At 35.1% G+C, this 19,544-nt stretch overlaps 1 protein-coding gene across 3 annotated transcripts in view; it reads right to left on the bottom strand.

Annotated features, from left to right (window-relative positions):
* The window catches only part of ANK2 (ankyrin 2, neuronal), a 602,309-nt gene that overhangs the window by 46,718 nt on the left and 536,047 nt on the right, over nucleotides 1-19,544 (bottom strand). For 2 of the 3 annotated variants that reach the window (XM_011997273.1, XM_011997276.1), the window contains exons 26-31: nucleotides 18,983-19,086; nucleotides 7,163-7,387; nucleotides 5,562-5,660; nucleotides 4,424-4,578; nucleotides 1,901-2,112; nucleotides 1,181-1,385 (exon numbers count right to left, since the gene is read on the bottom strand). In XM_011997273.1, coding sequence (XP_011852663.1) covers nucleotides 1,181-1,385; nucleotides 1,901-2,112; nucleotides 4,424-4,578; nucleotides 5,562-5,660; nucleotides 7,163-7,387; nucleotides 18,983-19,086 — 1,000 coding nt within the window. Of the gene's footprint in view, nucleotides 1-1,180; nucleotides 1,386-1,900; nucleotides 2,113-4,423; nucleotides 4,579-5,561; nucleotides 5,661-7,162; nucleotides 7,388-13,849; nucleotides 13,886-18,982; nucleotides 19,087-19,544 lie in introns of all 3 variants that reach the window. The other variant, XM_011997275.1, reaches the window with a different exon arrangement.

Genomic DNA, 19,544 nt, shown 5'->3' on the forward strand with positions numbered 1-19,544 from the left:
GGCATATCACAGATATTCTTCTGCCTCACCTGTTTCACATCCATGACATTATATTGCACATTAGAGAAGGTTAACCATATACCTATGGGGCAGGAATTATGGGAAAGATACCCAGAAATGATAGTAATAACCAAAACTGAGCAATTGGGAAAGAGATCGTAAGTGAAGCATATGATTTCCTCCCACTCATTATAGTATATATATTTTAAAATTTTGTCTTATTATTAAACTTATGGAATAATCTCGTGGTTCTCTATCATAACTACAAGAAACATATTAGTAAGAAGGGTGAATTAAAGAAAACAAAATAAAGGTGAACATTCCACCAATACGAAAGAGACATGAAAAATAAAATTCTAATAATACCAAAACATCCAGGGACAATTACTGTTCTTAATAATAATAGTACTAACATTTACTGAATATCAACACCATATAATTATTGATAAATAGAGAAATTATCAGTTAAATTATTTAGCCCTAGAACACATTATTCATGTGATTTTTTTTGCCTCTCACTGTTTGTGGTAGCATTGTTATGAAGAGACTACCAACGTTCTGGGAGTGTCTTTGGAGAGTTTGGTAGCTATCTGAAAGCGACTACACAACCACCAATTGAAAAGACCAAAAATCGGTTAATCATTGAAAATCTTTAAGTTGTTTTTCTAAAGTTAGTTCAATAGATCAATGATAAAGACATAACCAATTCCATAACATAATACTTTGGTTTGAACTATTGGGTATAATTACTCAAGACACTCTTTTTTTTTTTCCAGCAGATTTAGTGATCTCTTCAGTGAAGACTTGAAGCCTGAACTTTGGAGACATACGGGTATGGTTTCGAATCCCAACACCACCAAATATTTATAGTGCAAGTTATAGAACTTCTTTCAACCATGGTTTCCTTTTCAGCAAAACGGGGTTAAAGTTTCCTCACAGGGTTATTGTGGAAATTAGAATGACAACGCATATAAATATCTAACAGTTTGGCATACAGACTTTATTTAGTAAATAATAGTTGTTTCCTTTCACCCTTCATTTCCCTAGTTAATTAAAATGTATTCCCTGAATTAATGCATGTGACCCTGCAGACATCTTATGACAAAGGTAATTTAATATTTACAATGATCTAAGTTTCTTTTTTCAGAACTCTCTACTAACACAGTCATATGTGACTCACCTGTTATGCTGCATAGTAATCTTAAGGTTGGTGCATCTCCCCCAAAACCATTCAACATGACATCACTTGAAGCTTTGGGGACAGGAATGGTCATGGTAATTGGTTTGTGGAATTTTCTTCTTCTAGGTTCCAAAGTGACTATAGGGCTGAAGGTAGCTTTATTGCCTAGGATCTTCTTAACCAGCTCAGTGTGCATAGGTTGAGCCTTTTCAAAGTAAAAACATAAAAAACATATATATATATATATATAAAGAATGAATCATTATATTTAATTTCAAATTTCTTACCCAATGTATTTTTTTAAATCTTATAAATAAGCTTGGTGGACGTCAAATATGGCAATCATAAGTTCAGTATTATTACTAAGCACTCATATAAAATTTTCTAAGATCCACGATCTCTGATGGCAAACCAAGAATAATCTGATTCTTTAAGAATTTATTTCTCATTTAAAAGCTAATTTCTTTTCTCTTTTTTTTTTTTTTACAAGAAGAAAACATTTATAGCTAGAGATTAATTTTGGTTAATTGTCCAAATATAAGGTGAATTTTTAAATAGATTAGTAACCAATAAACATGGATTTTGACTTTAGCTCTACTATTAACACTACCTTCCTTTTTGGTATGATTATAAATCAAGGGTAACAGTCCTCGACAAAGCTAATTTTTAATCATTAGAATACAATCCTGTTAGGATCACTTGCCTCTAACACGGGCATACCTGCAGGCCTACGCGGATCCGCTTGGTGAGTGCCCCCTCTGGGAAGACGGCTTGCACCTGGGGCACCACTGTGCTGCTCAGCACACCTCCTTCTGGGCCAATCAGATTGCTGTCCTGTTTGATACGAGACACCACTGCAAAGTACTGTGGGAAGTCTCGGGTGATGATGCGGCAGATTCGTTTCTTTTCTAGGTCTTCCGGGCTATCCAGTACTGAGACAAGAAATGACCCACCTTCATTCATAAAGCAAAGATTTCCTTCTGACAGCATTCTAGCCAACTCATTGACTTGGTTCATAATGAACAGAAATGCCAGCACAACATATTTTTTGAAACAACAGGAAAATTTAAAAAGCAAGGCTATCCTAACACCACCAGAAAACAAAAAATTGCAATATTTCAAGATCTGCCAATATTTAGCTTGCACGTTTCCTTTCTTTGTGAAAATCAGGACTTTCCAGGACACTGAGAAAGATAAACATTTAGTTCTAGGTGCAGCATTGCAGGGCCACCTTTGAAATGAGGGACGTGAGGGCAAATATGGAATGAAATGAACCTGTTCTATTCCTGGTTCATGTGATGGAGAAGAAGTTGCTTCTGGACTCCCTTTCTTTGCAAATTTCAAAGTTAGCTCAAAGCCAAGTTATTGTGGTTTTAAGAAGTAACATAGCCCTTTGGGTTTTCAGGGGAATAGTGCAGGAATAAAATCTATCTTGGAAGAGTAAGATTTATGTTTATGTGTTTACTCCAGTGGAAGGGTTGTGTCTGAGATACTCACTGTGGATATTAAAAAAAATCAGTGATTATGAATTCAGGGTTTCAATATTCCCCTGATGCCATTAACTTTTCAAATACATAATTTAACATCAAGAGGATGGGATCATGGGCTCTTTATAAATTGCATTAGTGTAGATATTCAGGGCAATACAAAAAAAATCAAACTAGTGTAAATGTAGAAAATTTGTACTATGTGGATCACTGAATTTTAACAGGCGATGGAAAGTTGTTCATTTTTAGAAATCATTTACAATTCATTATGAGGCAGGAATAGCAACTATGTTTTTCTTGACTATTGGGCATAGCTAGACAGTAAAAGTAAAAAGTCTCAGTATCTGATTACACATGATTGAAGACTGATGCACTGGCAAATACTAGCCTATATTTATTTTTAAAATTTCCAGACATACACAAATCTTTAACTTTCTATTAATAGATTAATTAATCTATTAACTTTCTATTAATACCCATGTAGAAAGCTCATTTTAAAATAAATAAAGTTAAAGAGTGGACCCCCATCCAAGGGTACGATGCCAATGCTCACTGGCAGTGTTATTGATAAGTAAATATCCCAGAGGAAAATATCCGAAACCTAAATGTCAGCAAAAGGAATGGTTTCAAGAAGTAGAAGCAGCTAAATATTGTAGGGAACAATTTTTATTAATAAAAACCCTGATCTTTTTACTTTGCTTAGAAGATACTGACTTAACACATCTAGAGGGAATAATTTCTTCCTCCATCCACCCCTTGGATAACATAAGCCTGGCATCTAATCTTATTCAAACGTTGGTAGGATGTAGAAAGAAATAGTAAAGAAGCTATGGTCAGGCTACTCTTTCCTATCCACGAGCCATATCTGAAACTAGTGCCAGAAGACTCAAGAACTTGATAAACAGCTATACTTGCTCTTGAGTATCTAGCTCTATACAAAACTTGGTATGTTCCTGGCATGCAAGCAAAGAACTTGCCCTATTTCTGCAGTTACTTAAAGTTGAATGTGAATTCTACTATTAGGACTAGGACCTTTTCTCTGTGCAAACTATAAGAGCTGCTTTCCTCTTTTCATACTGAACTATTACAACCTTGTACAGCCCAAGACAGATTTGAGATTTACAGCGACTGAAGTTCTAATGGAAAACTAAGTTCCTAAACTAGATGTGTATGTATGTGTATGCAGTTCAACCCTGGCTAACTTCCTGTTTGAATTATAGGTAGAAGATTGAATGAACTTAATTTTCCTACCCCCTTAATAATAGAAAGTTTCAAAATTATAGTATTCTATAACATACTAGTTATGGGCAGATGTAAGTTTTCCAACAGAATAGCTTAACACTTTTTATCAGTATCTTAAATATCTAATGTTTCAAGTTAGGCATTTTTTTAAATCATGGATTTATTATCCAGTATCAGTTCATTTAGTTATGAAACAACAATATCTATTCTATCTCATTTTTGGCTCAAGTTTACACTAAAAATGGAAGCATGCTGCATCTCTTTAATGAGATGTTTGATATCTTAAAGGCTTTTATTTTCCTGAATGTAACAGGAATAAGATTAAGCAAAAGTATTGTGCATTCCAACTCATCATTACAGGAGCAAAGCAGATTACCTGCTGTAGTAAAATACCACAAGGGACACGGACACACACACACACACACACACACACACCCCTAGGTCATAAGAGAGAAATGAATCATTTTCATGCTTCCAGTTTAGATTTCTTTTAAAATGCTTCATCTGAAAGTACCTTCATCCATGCCATTAAGAATTTCATTCAACTCATCTTCAGTGTAGTCACAGAAATGCTCTTTCCAGCTGTCCCCATTCTCACTGCGCAGGACCACCAGTTCCCTTTCCTTTCCTCGAAGAGCCGCAAAGTGAGGGATCTCCACGATCACAGGCCTGACATAGCAATGCAGAACATTCAGTGTGGACAGGAGCTAACCAAGAGCAAGACAAGCACCTCGACTCTGTTGCAAAGTGACCTGGAATTCTTCTTTTGCTGGGGACAGGGACATAGTGGGCCATCCCCTGAAGCCCACAGGCTAGCAGATGGTCACACAGTAGCACTCCACCTCAGGGGCACCAATCCTCAGGTACATGCTGCTATCTTAAGCCAAATAATGTTTCCCTGTGAGTGCATGTGGCATTCTGGAACTTCTCCTTTGATAAATGTAAGTAGAACACATTTAACCAAAAGAAACGTACATGCATATCTATGATGTCTGCCAATCTCCTAAAACATTTTCGACAAGGTGCAAAATGACGAAATGGTTTAAGAGGAAAATGGCTTACACATTGCATAATTTGATGTGTCGTAAATGAGGAGATGTCAGAAAGTTGACTACTTGTGAACTAAAGAGCCATGCACTCATAGTTTTTGCTTATATTTCCATCATTCAAGGAAACAATAGGCATGTGTACACAGTGTGGCCCTAATTGAGCCCCTCAGCAGACAGCCCAATTGTGTCCAATGCCTATTATATTCAGGATCCAGAGCATGCACTGCCCTATTATTTTTAGGTCACATTTGTTTTCAAAATATATAGAGGGTTTTGATTTTTGGGTCCAGGTTGCTTTGATACAGACTCCAAATTCATCATAACAACATCATAACTAGCACATAGTACAACTAGGCAGATCTCATGCTTAAACGAAAATGAAGGTCACAGCACTTTAAGGGGAAAGATATAAAAACATCACTCAAAAATAAAAGTCACATACCACAAGGGTCAGAAATGGTCCACTAAAGATAGGTTATACAGAATTTAAATCATAGAGAGGGACATGTCATGGGCACAATGACAAAAAAGAGAAATCATATTGCAGAAGAAGGAGAAGAATGGGGGGCCAGCAGCCATCAATTTGTTTTAAGTCACTCCTACCCAAGGAATTTGGTTCCAGGAGGCCCCAGCTGAAGAATGCGGCTGACCAAACTTTCTCCCTCATTAAGTGGGGGAGGAGCCGTTGGCAGGTGAAGTTTACTGAGTACATCCAAAGCAGCAGTGAAAGAAAGAACATAGGTAAGCTTCAGGTATTGTTTTCTACAGAACCCCAGCGTCGCCAGCTGATCCACAGGGTGAACTTTGGTTTCACACTGCGTTTGGTTCTGCCCCCTCCATTGGTCACAAAGAGCAAGGAACCGAGACCCAGAGTGTGCAATGGAGGCGCGTCTGTGCAAGGAGAGCACTTAGCTGTCCGGTCTGTCCCTAATTAGGTTCACCGCCAGGGCACTAGCCAAAAAGGGGGTAAAAATGCTCCACAAGAAAGACAAGCTGTTGGGAATATGATGAAAACTCTGCCCTGTACAGAGGCCAGATGTTTTCATGAATATTCCCCAACAGATCTGAAGATTATTAAAAAGCCTAAACTACCTGAGCATGAGGGGAACAGGGTCTGACACAGAATATGAAAAGAATCATTGGGGAATTACTCCAAACATAATGGCATTTTCTGATGCAACCCAGAACTTCACAGGCTCCTTGTAAAGCTCTGGTCTGTCTGATTGGAGGACATGAGAGGTGGTTGCTATAATTGGGAAATACAAACACACCCCTTTTCAGGTGTGTGAACATAATTTGGAGCAATCTGCTAATAGTTTGGTCCAAATTACAAAGCTTTAGAACATTTCCTGAGTTCTAAAGCAAGAAATCCTCTTCCCAGCATGACATCGGCAAAGTAAAAGAGTTCACGATTATTAGGATTTTCTCCCAGTATTTCAAGCACCAAGACTTAAATACAATTGATTTGTTTCAAAATATTTTGAAACTTGTCCCCCACCAAAACTTCATCCTTGTGTTAATTTCAGCTGTAGCTATTCATTTCTGGGCACATTGAAATGCCACTTAATATAACAGCAGCCGTACAAACAAACAGAAGAAAGAAGAAATGCTAAATTCTGCTCAAAATTGCCAAAATGAGCATGGTTGAAGTTAGTCTTGATGTATTTGTCTTAATATAAACTGTGACTAAATAGCAATGTAATGATAAGGCTCAAGGTAGCAATTTTGATAGCTGAAAAAAAAAATAACATTGATTAAATTTGTAGATATTCTGTAAAGGCAACATTGCTTTCCAAAGTAAAGATAATGATTCTGTTTCATAACTACATGAGAATTTACATTTATGTTTGGAACAGAGCAGAATTTTTTCTTTGTGACTTTACCACTTAATTCTCAGATGAGAAAAAAATACCTACCATCAGCTAAAATATTGGTTATTCACATTGGGGGTCTGGCAGCTATTATTACATCCAAAAAGAAGAAGTGGTATTCAACCTGAATGTTTAACTCATTAATGCCTTAAAATAAGAGGCGTATACGTGGAGTCAAGCATTGAGGTGCTACTTCCAATTTTAAAAATTTCACTGGTGCTGATCCTCTTTCAAAATGGTTTGACGTACCTTTTTCCATGCCATCCTAGTGATTTCATGTAGAGGACACAAGCTCATCGGTGACTAAGTGGGAGGTTTATCAGAAACCCTTACCCAAGGAACTGAGCACCAGAAGGTCCAACTTCGATCAGACGACTGGCCAGGCCTTCTCCTTCCACCATTGGAGGCATTGTTGCCAGTCTGTGGCGCTTGACCAGTCGACAGGTGACTCGTGTTGGAGCAGTACATTTCCGAGGTGGAATAATGATCCGGAGCCCATTGTGTCTGCATCCTCGCATAGCACCACCTCGGGCATCCACCATAAAACTAACCAGGAAACTAAAAATTAAAATAGAAGATTAGATATGTTTGGAAATATTGGGCGCAGATGAACAAGCTTTGTCAAGTTGTTTTCCATAATGCTTTGTCTCAAAATCTCTCTTTTTTATTTAAATGCATGGTGGTAAAATGTTTGCTTTTAAAAGTTATTTTATTTTATACCAATGCCTTTAATTCTGTTTTGTTGTTATTCTAATTTTTATATTATTTTCATCTGTAGAGAAGAATTCTAATTTTTGCTGACAATGATGCTATTCAATATAAACTGTAAATTAAAAATAAGCCTAATTGATTTTGAAGGAAAATGGAATGAAATTACATAAAGAACAATTGACAAATTTCCTTTTGTTATAAATGGAAAGACTTCCGCTTCCTTACGTGTATATCCTGAAAAGTCTACATGTTGAAATAATACAAGGACAAAGCAGAGAGGAAAAACCAAATTGCAGTTTTTCTGCATCCTGTTCCAACATCATCTTACCCAGGATGTAGATTTTTAACTGATTATATTCTAAAGGAGGAGAAAAGCAAAATAATTAAATGTTTTTAATTGAACCAATTTGCTGGTTAAAATGTACTTTTTTACTTATTGAGTAGGAATCTCTCTGCCATACCATTCTAATTTAAACGAGGAGCGGGTGGATAAGGAACAAGTAGACCCCTCTATACACCATTTTTGAAGTGAAATTTCAGGCGTGGGAAACCCTGGGCTCATGCAGATGGAGGATATCCGTATCATCTGTATCATGATTTTTCTCAAACTGTAATAAATTGAATGTAAAAATTATAGCTAATAATTTAGAAATGTTAACAGCATCCCTATTAATTTTTCTCCTTTTCTTCTAGGCTAATGGTTCATGAAAAAGGAGAACTATAATCCAGGATGACTTGGTTTGTTTAAGTGTACCAAGAGAATGGGTTTGTCTTAACTTTGAAGTTGTTTCCTTTGGGATGGTCTTAGCAGATCCTGATTCAGGTTAATTTGAATGCTTGTCATTTGGTTAGTATTAACACTCATTAAACTCTCCCAGGTACTTACCGTGTCAAGTAGCAAAAATTAAACAGCACGGCAACCTAAGGGTTGTGTACACGTATACAAAGACATACAAACTGTGTGTATGCTCTTTCACAAATTACATTAGTGTCCTTTCACATTTTCATTGCATTTGCAAGATTTTTACACCAAAATGGGAAGAGGAAAGCAACATATAGGTGTATCATGGCTCCGCTTATAATCTGCTCAGCACAGAACCAACTGGATTTGTCCCACCTAGATATTGCCTCCACGACAACATTTAAAACATTTGAAAGGTATTTTATCAAAGTAAGTTATGGGATATAAACACAAAACATTTATGTTATTTTTTAGATAAATGAAGAAAAATATCTTAGCATCTTCTTCAAAGCAGAACACACAACTTATTAAACATGCCATTAAACACAAATCCTGTTGCTAGTAATAAAAATGGGTGCGAAGGAGCCCAGAGTGCCTGTCTGAAGCACGTCATGCAGGATGAGACCACAAGAGGCAGCACAGTCCTTCCCACATGCAGGGGCCAGGCTAGACCTTCCATTCATACCTAGCCCGCTTAAGTTTTCAGGAAGGAGTAAAAACTAGGAAGTACAATCAACAGTTCAGTACTGAAGTGTTGATGTTTCTGGTCTTTACCAAAACATAATGAGAAAATATTTGCCACTTTTCTTATTACTAGTCTTCAAGTATGAATTCTTTAAAATTTTCTTTTTCATTTGACTTTTAAATGAACTATTTGTTGCTCAAAAGAATGAAAATACTGGTAACACTTCTAGACAGATATAAAGTTTTTCTTTCCATTTTATTGTTCTTATTTGAGTAGGATACTTAGATTGGTTTTTGTAAAAAAGTAGCAAAAAGTGACAAGTTTAAACTAGTGCTGCTTCCAAATTCATTGCAATATTTTTGACTCACTGATAATTAAGATTAATATTTCCTTTGTTTGTTTGTTTGTTTGTTTGTTTCATCTTTTGGTTACTGCCTCCATTGGTGCACAGACAGGAACTCAAACCTAGTAAGTAATTATTATAATACATCTGCTTGATGTTATCAATCCTCAGTACTATTTATACCTTTGAAGGCATTTAAGACGTTTCCACACTCATGTTGTGTGCTATAACCTCTCCACTACATTTATTCCATTGATGGCTTATGGCCTATATAACATGGAGCCTGGATCAAAGAACATGTAGAGTATCTTCTGGTGGCCCATTCTCTAAAGAGTGAATTGAAGTAGCTAAGTTCCTGACTGTAACAATGTTTAAGTAACTACAGGTTAGATTACTTGCCCTGATTGTGTCATTGACTGTGTCTCTTGAAACCCTCTTTTTGTTCTCACTTGCTCTATAGTTCCATTTCTATGCTCCTTTTCATGCAATATTTGTTAACCTCCTATTAAGTGTCAAGTGCCCTGCTAAGAACTGAGGATACAGAAAGAAAAGACATAGCAGCTGCTGCCAAAAAGTTTATGGTCTAAGCCCCAGATGTCACATGATGGTTTTGTCATTACTTGGAACTGCTTACTTTCCTGGTCACTGAGAAATGACTAAGTCCACACATAGGAGCCATAAAAGTGCCATAATAACAGTGAGCATGTTCTCCATATTTCTTCCTGTGTCCTCTAGAGCCTGGCACAGTGTGGATGGAGCACTTAGCAGGCAGTCAATAAATAACTGTTGAATAAGCGAATGTACAACACAGTGAAAAGGGCAAGATGTGAGGAGCTGTATATATTTATATCTAAGGCTAACATAGGAGAAAATTTAATTCTTTAGTCTCTGGACAATCAGAGCAGTCAGAATTCATTCGAATCACTACATTCAGATGTAGGAAAGCGGTTGGGAATGACTATCCTTAATGTTAAATATTCTTCTACAGGCGTATTCCTGCTCTAATATATATAGAGAGACCTAATAAATTGATTTTCTTTGATAGAGGACTGGTAGAAAATGAGAGTAAGCAAAAACCAGAAGTTTGAATTTAACAAAATAAACCGTTTTAATAGAAGTGAAAATTATATGAAGAAAGACCAAAAATGAGAAAATCAAAATAAAAGCACTTAAAGCCTGAAGCTGCAAGCAGATAAATTTACCTATAAGAATCTCTGTGTCATTGTAAATCTGGAAAGTAATATTTAAGTATTGCACAAAAATCCAAAGCAAATTGGAAAAATTAAGGTGCCAATATGCATAATTCAGAGAAAAAATAATTTTTGTTTTCCTTGAGATAGGGTCTCACTCTATTACCCAGGCTAGAGTATAGTGGTGCTATCATAGCACACTGTAAACTCGATCTTTGGGGCTCAAGCGATTCTCCCATGTCAGCCTCCCGAGTAGCTGGGAATACAGGCAGCATCACTGCACCTGGCTAATGTTTGTTTTTTTGTTTTCAGAGATGGGGTCTCCCTATGTTGCTCAGGCTGGTTTTGAACTCCTAGGCTCAAGCAGTCCTCCTGCCTTGGACTTCCAAAGTGCTGGGATTACAGGTATGAGCCACCATGCCCAGCCTAAATTAAATTTTTAAAGAAAACAAGGCTTCATGTTTTTATCAAGTAACTAAAGGAAGAGACACAAACCAAAAAAAACCCACCAAGCTGTAGCGAGGAAATTTTCTTTAGAAGAGAAAGGGAAGAGAGAGAATAAAGTAAAACAGAAAGATGTCAAGAAAGAAATTAAAATATTGGAAGATATGAAAAAGCTAAATATTAATAGCCAAAATAAGTAAAACTGTTGATAAAATCTAACATGAAAATACTCTAAACAAATTAGACTCAAATAATGCAATTGCCAAACAACTGATAAAAATGCTAAATTTACAAAATTGCATAATAAAAGAAGTCTTTTCTTTAAATAAGAAGGAATAGGAAAAATAACTCAAGTTTATAGCTAGGTGCTGATGAAAAGTCTATTGACAATAGTCAGTATGCTTATCAGTTAATCCCAATAGTTGATAATATAAAATTAGGTAAGCATCTGAGTATTTTCATTAAAAATATCAGAATACTCAAAAGCGCCACTATTTGGACAGGTAGTAGAGTTAGGAGACAGGTATTCTACCACGTAAAACACAACTGCAAATAAGCAAAAAACAAATTGTAAGCAAACGTACTTTTATGTACCACAGGAAAATGAGAAAGGTTAGAAGGTGTGAGTCGCGAGATGCGTCGTTCACATACTAGAGTTGACTGAATCAATATGATTTTTCTCATGTTTGCAGGAGATTAAAAATGGGACAACATAATCCCTATAAACATTTGGAGATGAAAATAAATGAAGTAAAAACATATAATTAAATATATTTAGAGGAGGTGGTAATAGAGATTGATGGCTCTGCCTGTCATCTATGAGCTTTAAGATTGAAGCCTCACCTGGCAATGAAAAATAATCCTGTTACCACTTAAGGTTGTGGTGAGAAATTTTGTGTGGGTAAAGCATACGGAATTCAATAAATGCCTGTTCCTATCATTTTCCTTTCTCTACACTTATAGGATTTTATGTATTTTAAATATCTTTAAAATAATACAATATACCACTTGAAAAATAAATGGGGAAACTAACCTTTACCTACAATGAACCTGGAACTATGCTAAGTAGTTTAATATGATGATGAAGTTTGTATTCGTTTATGAAGTTTACTTAAATAAGATATAAAAATACCATTATCACGAAGCACAGGAGAATGCAACAAGTACCATGCTCTTCCCTGGGTCTAGATATATCTCTATCTTGAATTAATGTTGTAACCTCAGGTAAGTCACTAACGTCTTTAGGTTTCAGTTTTCTTATCCATAAAATGGGAGACTTCTACTAAATAGACTCCAAGTTGCCTTCCAGTATTGAAATTATATGCACAGTTTACTGTTAACTAGGTTGGGAAACCTACTTAAATCTTTCATTTCAGATGCACTGAAAGAATTCCTAATTGGAAAATAAACTGCTATTACTTCAGGAAATATATATTATTTTTGCTTTATGGTTAAAACAGCTGTTTTGCAGAAAATGTGTATACACACTGCACTAAACATTGACTTAAGACTGTACATATAAAAAATATCATGTAACACTTAGCTTTGATTGCATCTCTTACTCTCCAAATGAAATTCAGCAATCATGCAAAGTAGAAACTCTTAAAAATTTTCTAAATTGTGAGATACAATGTTATCACAATTTAAAAAGAATAAAAGCGAAAGCAACCATTATTATGCAGATGACTTGCCTACAAATACACAATTTGATTAGCTAAACAGTACATGCTTCAGAGGAGGGAGCAGAAAACCATGATCCAGTCTTTTGAGGACTACATCCTCCACCTCTAAAGTTACTACTCCTTTAGTTTTATTTTTAATTCATTGAGGACCATGGGATGGGAATGGGGAGGAAATTGCAGCATTCAGAGTTAGTTGAAAGAACAGGAAGAAAAAATCATCAGAGTGCTTCAGTGATCCTCATATACATAGCAAGAGGGCCTCAGATTAAATCCGATTTCTGAGGTACTGTGAGAAAAACCATAGCATGAGCTCCTTCTCCTCTGTAATTCCCTTAATTCCTTCCTAATCCTCCAAATTCTATAAACTTAAACATTGCTTGGATATGGCTTTGAAAAAAGTAGTTCAAATTTGTTAAAATCACCAAATAATTATTTATCAACCACTGTGTTCATGTATGGAAAGACAATAGCGTGCATTTGAGAAAAAGTATAAGGATGTATATAAAAGTTTTCAAAAATAAAAATATAAAACTGTATTTTTTATAGACTGATAATTTGTAGTACCATAATGGATGACTGTATAATAAAAATACTATAATTATCAGTCTAATAAGAACCTTTAAAAATAACGTTAAATAAATAACAGAATAATGGGTATCTTCAGAACACTGACTAGAGTCATTCTGCAGTACAATTTCTAAAATATCAAAAGGTTGCATTTATAGCAGTATTAGCAAGGAAATGCACTATTAATACACTTTCAGCCTTTGCCTCACCTAGAATATGGTACTTAAAATAAAACCCAGAACAACAAAAAAACCCTCTGCTAAGTGCCACTTAAAATCATAACCTTTAATAAAACCTTAAAATAGCTCAACCAATTTGCATAATTGTGGGGAACAACATTTTTCATCTCTATGTAGCACTTTTTCTCACAAAAGAAGCTGGAGATGTGGAGACCCGTGACCAAGACAGGCAGTCCACAGTAAGTCTGGGACAGCCTCACTTTATCTCCACTGAAATTAAAAATACCACTTTCTCTTCATCACAGAGAAAGGGGAATTCAGCAATAGCCACAATTTGGAGAACATCAATCTTTGTATCTCTTTGGCTAGGTATCTTCACACTAAAGCATCCTGAGGCAAGGAATACGCAGAAGGAGATGGCAAAAGGGGGAGAGGAATAGGCAACATGTTCAGAGAAAGAATTATGCAGTAGTTCACCTGCTGTTGTCACGATCAAGACATGGAGAGGCGCGGCTGCAACAGAATAGATACTTTAGCATAGAGAAGGAACGGATAAAGTGAAATATAAGGAAGGAAATCAGAAGTAATTTATCATTTATACACCAATACAGTATTCATTGAAAACAAATGGAAATCCAAATGAGATATAGCTCGAGAAGAGCAAGGTATGGGGGCTTTGTGGCAACTCCCAGTTTAGGGAACTGGGGAAGTTATAAAATCACTGGATAGGGGTTTGTAACCTTGGTCAACATCGGCTTGGGAGGGCATTTAACAAAGTCTGGGTGTCCAAGAAGCTACAGAAACATCAAGGGTTATTATGATGAAAAACATAAAGTCTTTGATTTGATTAATACAGTTTTGATGCAAAAGTTTTTGTTTTATACATTTAATACTTTAAAAATAATGATAATAACTTTTTGGGCTATCACAGAAGAAATGCAAAAAGAAAAGGTACAATTTAAAGCATAGATCAACAACAAACACTAGCATAAACCATAAGGCAGGGTAGGTAATATCAATTACCTACTAGAGTATAGCAAAAAAAAACTACGCAAACAAAGTCTTGGTGCTTCTGTCAATACTTTATGTCCTGCTTTAGAGATTGCTGTCCTCCTCATTGGTCATAATGTCTAATCCCACATTATAGTTCTACCTTTCACTCCTTTTCTACCTATGAGTCTGTTCTTCCGTAAAACCCTCCATAAGCTTTCACAAGATTCTCTTGTGTTTTCAACTCTAATGACATACAAAAGTATACACGCTTAATGGACCAGAAATCCAACCTTACTAAACACTTGTTTTGCTACTTATTATGCGAAAACTTTCTTCATCTAAAAGAATTTACCTTCATGTATCTAAAGAAAACCCCTAGGGTGTTGTAAAATACATGAATAACTAACTTAACTGCCGTACATATTAGATAAACATTAATATTGTCAAGTGAGAGCCTTGACTTCCTTGCATTTCAAATATCCCATTATTTGAGAGAATATCTTTAAGATGATTTTTAAAATATACTGTATTTTTGGAGCAATTTTAGGTAAACAATAAAATTGCCTTCAACATGTTTTTATGAAAAGAAATTCTTTAAAAGACCACCTTATAGACCTCAAGTTAATGTAAGACTATGTAGGACATTTTAATGAATTGACATTTAATTGTTGGCATTTGACTGTAATTAAAAGACTACAAAAACTAAAGTCTTTTGGAATAACAATATTTAAGAAGACTTACAAAGCTAGCTACTGCTAAGAATTGTGCCTTACATCTTCTAATTCCTTATGCACTTATGAAATGAAGAACAATTGTAAAATTAAAATTCTTGCCCAAGATTATGTTGTTATGATCATGACTAGGATACTAGAAATAACTGTTGATCAGAGTCATTGCAAATGTGAAGACAACACTTTAAAATAAACAGCAAATATTAGTCTTTCTTTTGTCAGGTATGTGCTATGTGTATTGAGCAGAACAGATTTTTTAACACTGATACTGATTTTTTAATCACTGATACCTATTGTTCTCTAGTCATGAACATTCATCATTGGAAACATAAAGTAGAGGTAAAATAAAATCACCAATACTGCTTGTTGGTAGAAACGGTGTCTTCTATTAATGTAAAATCCCTTTATTAAGCTTAAGAGAACGTTATATGTACAAATCAGTGGCGTGTGCATAAAAAGTTAACTTTATTATCACCTCTATCAAAATATCTATTTTTTGGCTGGGCACGGGGGTTCATGCCTGTAATCCCAACACTTTGTGATGCTGAGGCAGGTGAATCACCTGAGGTCAAGTGTTCCAGACCAGCCTGGCTAACATGGCGAACGCTGTCTCTACCAAAAATACAAAAAATTAGCCGGGCATGGTGGTGCACGCTTATAGTACCAGCTATTCGGGAGGCTGAGGCAGGAGAACCACTTGAACTGGGAGGTGGAGGTTGCAGTGAGCCAAGATTGTGCTACCGCACTCCAGCCTGGGTGATGGCGTAAGACTTCGTCTCCTTTTTTTTTTTTCTCTTACATTTTGGGTAGATCTTGCAGTGGCTTAAGAATCCACCCAATTAATTAAAGAGAAACTAAGTTTTTCAAAAAATAAATGAAAGCTACTATTTAGGAACCTGGTGTATAATGAATAAAATTACAAAAAATCTTGCCACATGACATGGTATGATGAGTGTTACTCATATACATTAATATCGTGGTAGCTTTCAAATACCAGGACACTCAGAATCATTGAGCTTTCAATAGTAATAACCCATTCTGTTAGAGTCATCAAATGCATTGTGTTTGTTCAAACACTGGAGACACTAATAGAGAATAATTTGCCTGATTAAAAATAACAGTAAGTCAAACATTACTATTGTGAATTGAACCACATTGACACTGCCATTTAGAGGAGTCATAATACATTTTCCTTAACTGATTTGCAATTTGTGAAAGATCTGGAACATGTGTATGAGGATTGTACACAATACTAATAGCTATAATCTACTGAGCACTTATTATTTCCAGGCAAAGTGCTAATTATTTAAAAAGCATTTAGTTATTAAAGCTCCCCTATGGGATCAATAATATAACACTCATCTTATAGATATGGAAACTGAAACTCAGAGATTTTTATATAACTTGTGCCTGATGTCACATATGAGTGTGAGTGACAGGATTTAATTCTGATAGGTCTGACTCCAAAGCACACTATTAACCACCATGTTTCTCTCTCTTTACAGATTAAGTGTCTTCTAACTTTAAATAACAACATATAGTGTGTTTCCTAAAGGCAGGGGCTAGATGTTACTTAGCTTTTTTCTTAGTACCTGGCACAATGTCAGGTACTTTGCAGAATTACACAAATGTGTGAAGAATGAATACATAAGTAGATAGAAGAAACAAAGAACATTTGAGAGAACCAGGTATACCTTAATTAACTAGCTCTCTCTAATAACCAAAGCCTTATTAAGCAAAGTTTTTCCTAACAGTTTATATAAAACATCTGTACTATTGGTGCTTGTAGAAAGTATCAATGCCAGGCCTCCAAAGTATTGGTCTGGGTTGAGGCCTGGGCACTAGTTTTTTTTTTTTTTTTTTTGGAGATGGAGTCTCACTCTGTCACCCTGGCTGGAGTGCAGTGGTGCAGTCTAGGCTCACTGTAACCATCACCTCCTGGGTTTGAGTGATTCTCCTGCCACACCCTCCTGAGTAGCTGGGATTACAGGCGTGCATCACCACGCGCGGCTACTTTTTGTAATTTTAGTAGAGATGGGGTTTCACCATGTTGTTCAGGTTGGTCTCAAACCCCTGACCTCACGATCCGTCCACCTTGGCCTCCCAGAGTGCTGGGATTATAGGTGTGAGCCACTGTGCCTGGCCGGCACTAGTATTTTTTAAAGCTCCTAGATGATTCTAATGCACAGCAAAAATTGAGAATTATCCAGAGTCAGTATTAAATGCTTGAGATTCATAGGAAAACTGGTTTATTAAAGACTATGAATTTAAAGATCTTTATCTTAACACATAATTCATCTTTAACTACTGGATGCTGTTGGTTAATCGTAAGTAATGCACCATAATTACTTATAGGTGTATCTAGTTGTACACAATTGGGCTGTAATTGAGGTACTTAGACTATTTTACTGCCCTTCAGTAATGAAAGAACTTCTTCTAAAAGTTCCTTTTTCAAAATATAAATGATTTATTTTGAAAACTGAAGTATTGCCATGCACTGATTCTTTTGTAAATTCAGTTATTATTAGTCAATTAAATTTTACCTAAAACCATCTCATCACTTTGTAGGCTGCATATGAGCTTTAAAAACCTCATTATGATTTCTAGATTCTTATCTATGATCCTACAACACTCTACATCCAGGTCTCTTCCTTCTTACTTACCACTGTGAAGAAGTTCATTAGCAGAATGTAATGTTGTATGTTTTGAGTAACTTATAACTTTTTAAAAAAAAAAAAAGTAAGTAAATTTGAATGAAGTGTAATTTGTTTTTTATTCTCATAAATAAATCTTGTATCAGGAACTAGTCTCTACTTATTTAACAAGGAAAAGAGTATTAGGATTGTTTTCAATAACTATATAACTAATGTTATTGTATGAACCTTTACTTAGTATACAATTAGTTGAAGAAGTCTAAAATTTTTAACTAAAATATCTTGGAACTCTTTCCTGAATAAAGAATATTTTAGAATAATAAAAATAAGAAAGAATCTACTTTTCAAAATAGTTCTGGGATTTATGGATAAGGATTTGAGGATAATAATTAAAACCAAATATTGCATTTTGATATATAGAATATAAATACGGCTTAAAAATAAATAAAAATAGAAATTTTACATATAATTATGATATTACTATATTATTGCCAACTACTAATATGTAAGGAAGAAATTGGAAGAGTGTTACAATTTAAAACTCCTTAAGGAATTTATATTCCACATAATTGAACACCTTAAGAACAACTTTAAGTATGTTTGAAAGTATGACTCAAACTCCTATTTTTTAATGAGTTAATAAAAACAGGCAGCATTGCTTCAACAGTGATGTGTATACTCTCTGAATGACTTTAAAAAGATAACTGAGAACCTGACTGGTTGCATTCAAATTCCCTTTTTGTTTATATCTCTACTTCAAACAATATATAAACTCCTCCTTATATTTGTGTGATTGAAGCTTCTGTAACATTATTTTAAAAGCATTAGAAAGGCATTTATTTCATTGAACCAATCAGTTAATCTTAATAAATAGAAACTTTCTAGAAATCAAATGATTCGGCCCCTCTTTTTAAGATGTCTTAAAGACAGTATGTGAATAGCAGGAAGGCCACCAGTATATTCCAGTTAGGTAGCAAGTTCTTTGACGCAATTCTACTAGTTGTTCTAAAACAACAGTCAGTTTTTTTTAATGCTGAATTCAATCTTTTTTGCTGGTTTGTTGGTGTAGATATAGAGTCCATGGTGAATAAAGCAATGTTATTTACAAGTTTAAACAAAGGGCACCTCCACTGTAAAGCTAGCCACCAGCTAAAGCTACTGGACAAAGCTGTTATTTTCACTCCCATCTCTTTTTACCTCTTGATCAGGATACATAATATTGATTTACTCACCCTGAATGAATAGGACTGGAAGAAAGAGCCACGTTGTCTAAGTTCTCAGTGCCCCAGCTTAGGCGATAAGAATTCCTTTCTGCCTCCTTGGCTAGAGTTGACACCTAAACACAAAGAACACTGGATTGAATAAAAACACTTTGCTTCACTTAAAGTAAAATATAACGAAGTACAAAAAGTGGCATCACTGGAAAGTGGTATAACCTAGAAAAACTTCCACTTAAAAATAAAAAACCAATGTATTTACAATGAATCTTTTAAAATGCATTCTCTTTTAAACTGCATTATTTAAATAGATTATATAAGATTACATTCACATAATTGTCTTTGAAGAGAGTAGGTATCCATCTATTTCCCTATACCCAATCCACCAAAAGTGATAAAATCATAACTAAAATTAAAATATTCCAAATAAACTTTAAGCCTTTCTGACAGCTAACAATTTTAAATATTGAAAGATATAACTTAACATTTACCATTCATCTTATACCTTAAATGCACCCTACCTCACTTTTTCCTTTAATGGAGATTTTATTTTAAAAATATAATGTTCATATACAAT

This window comes from Mandrillus leucophaeus, unplaced genomic scaffold (assembly GCF_000951045.1).
Source record: "Mandrillus leucophaeus isolate KB7577 unplaced genomic scaffold, Mleu.le_1.0 Scaffold535, whole genome shotgun sequence".
In the NCBI taxonomy this organism is placed as follows: Eukaryota; Metazoa; Chordata; class Mammalia; order Primates; family Cercopithecidae; genus Mandrillus; species Mandrillus leucophaeus.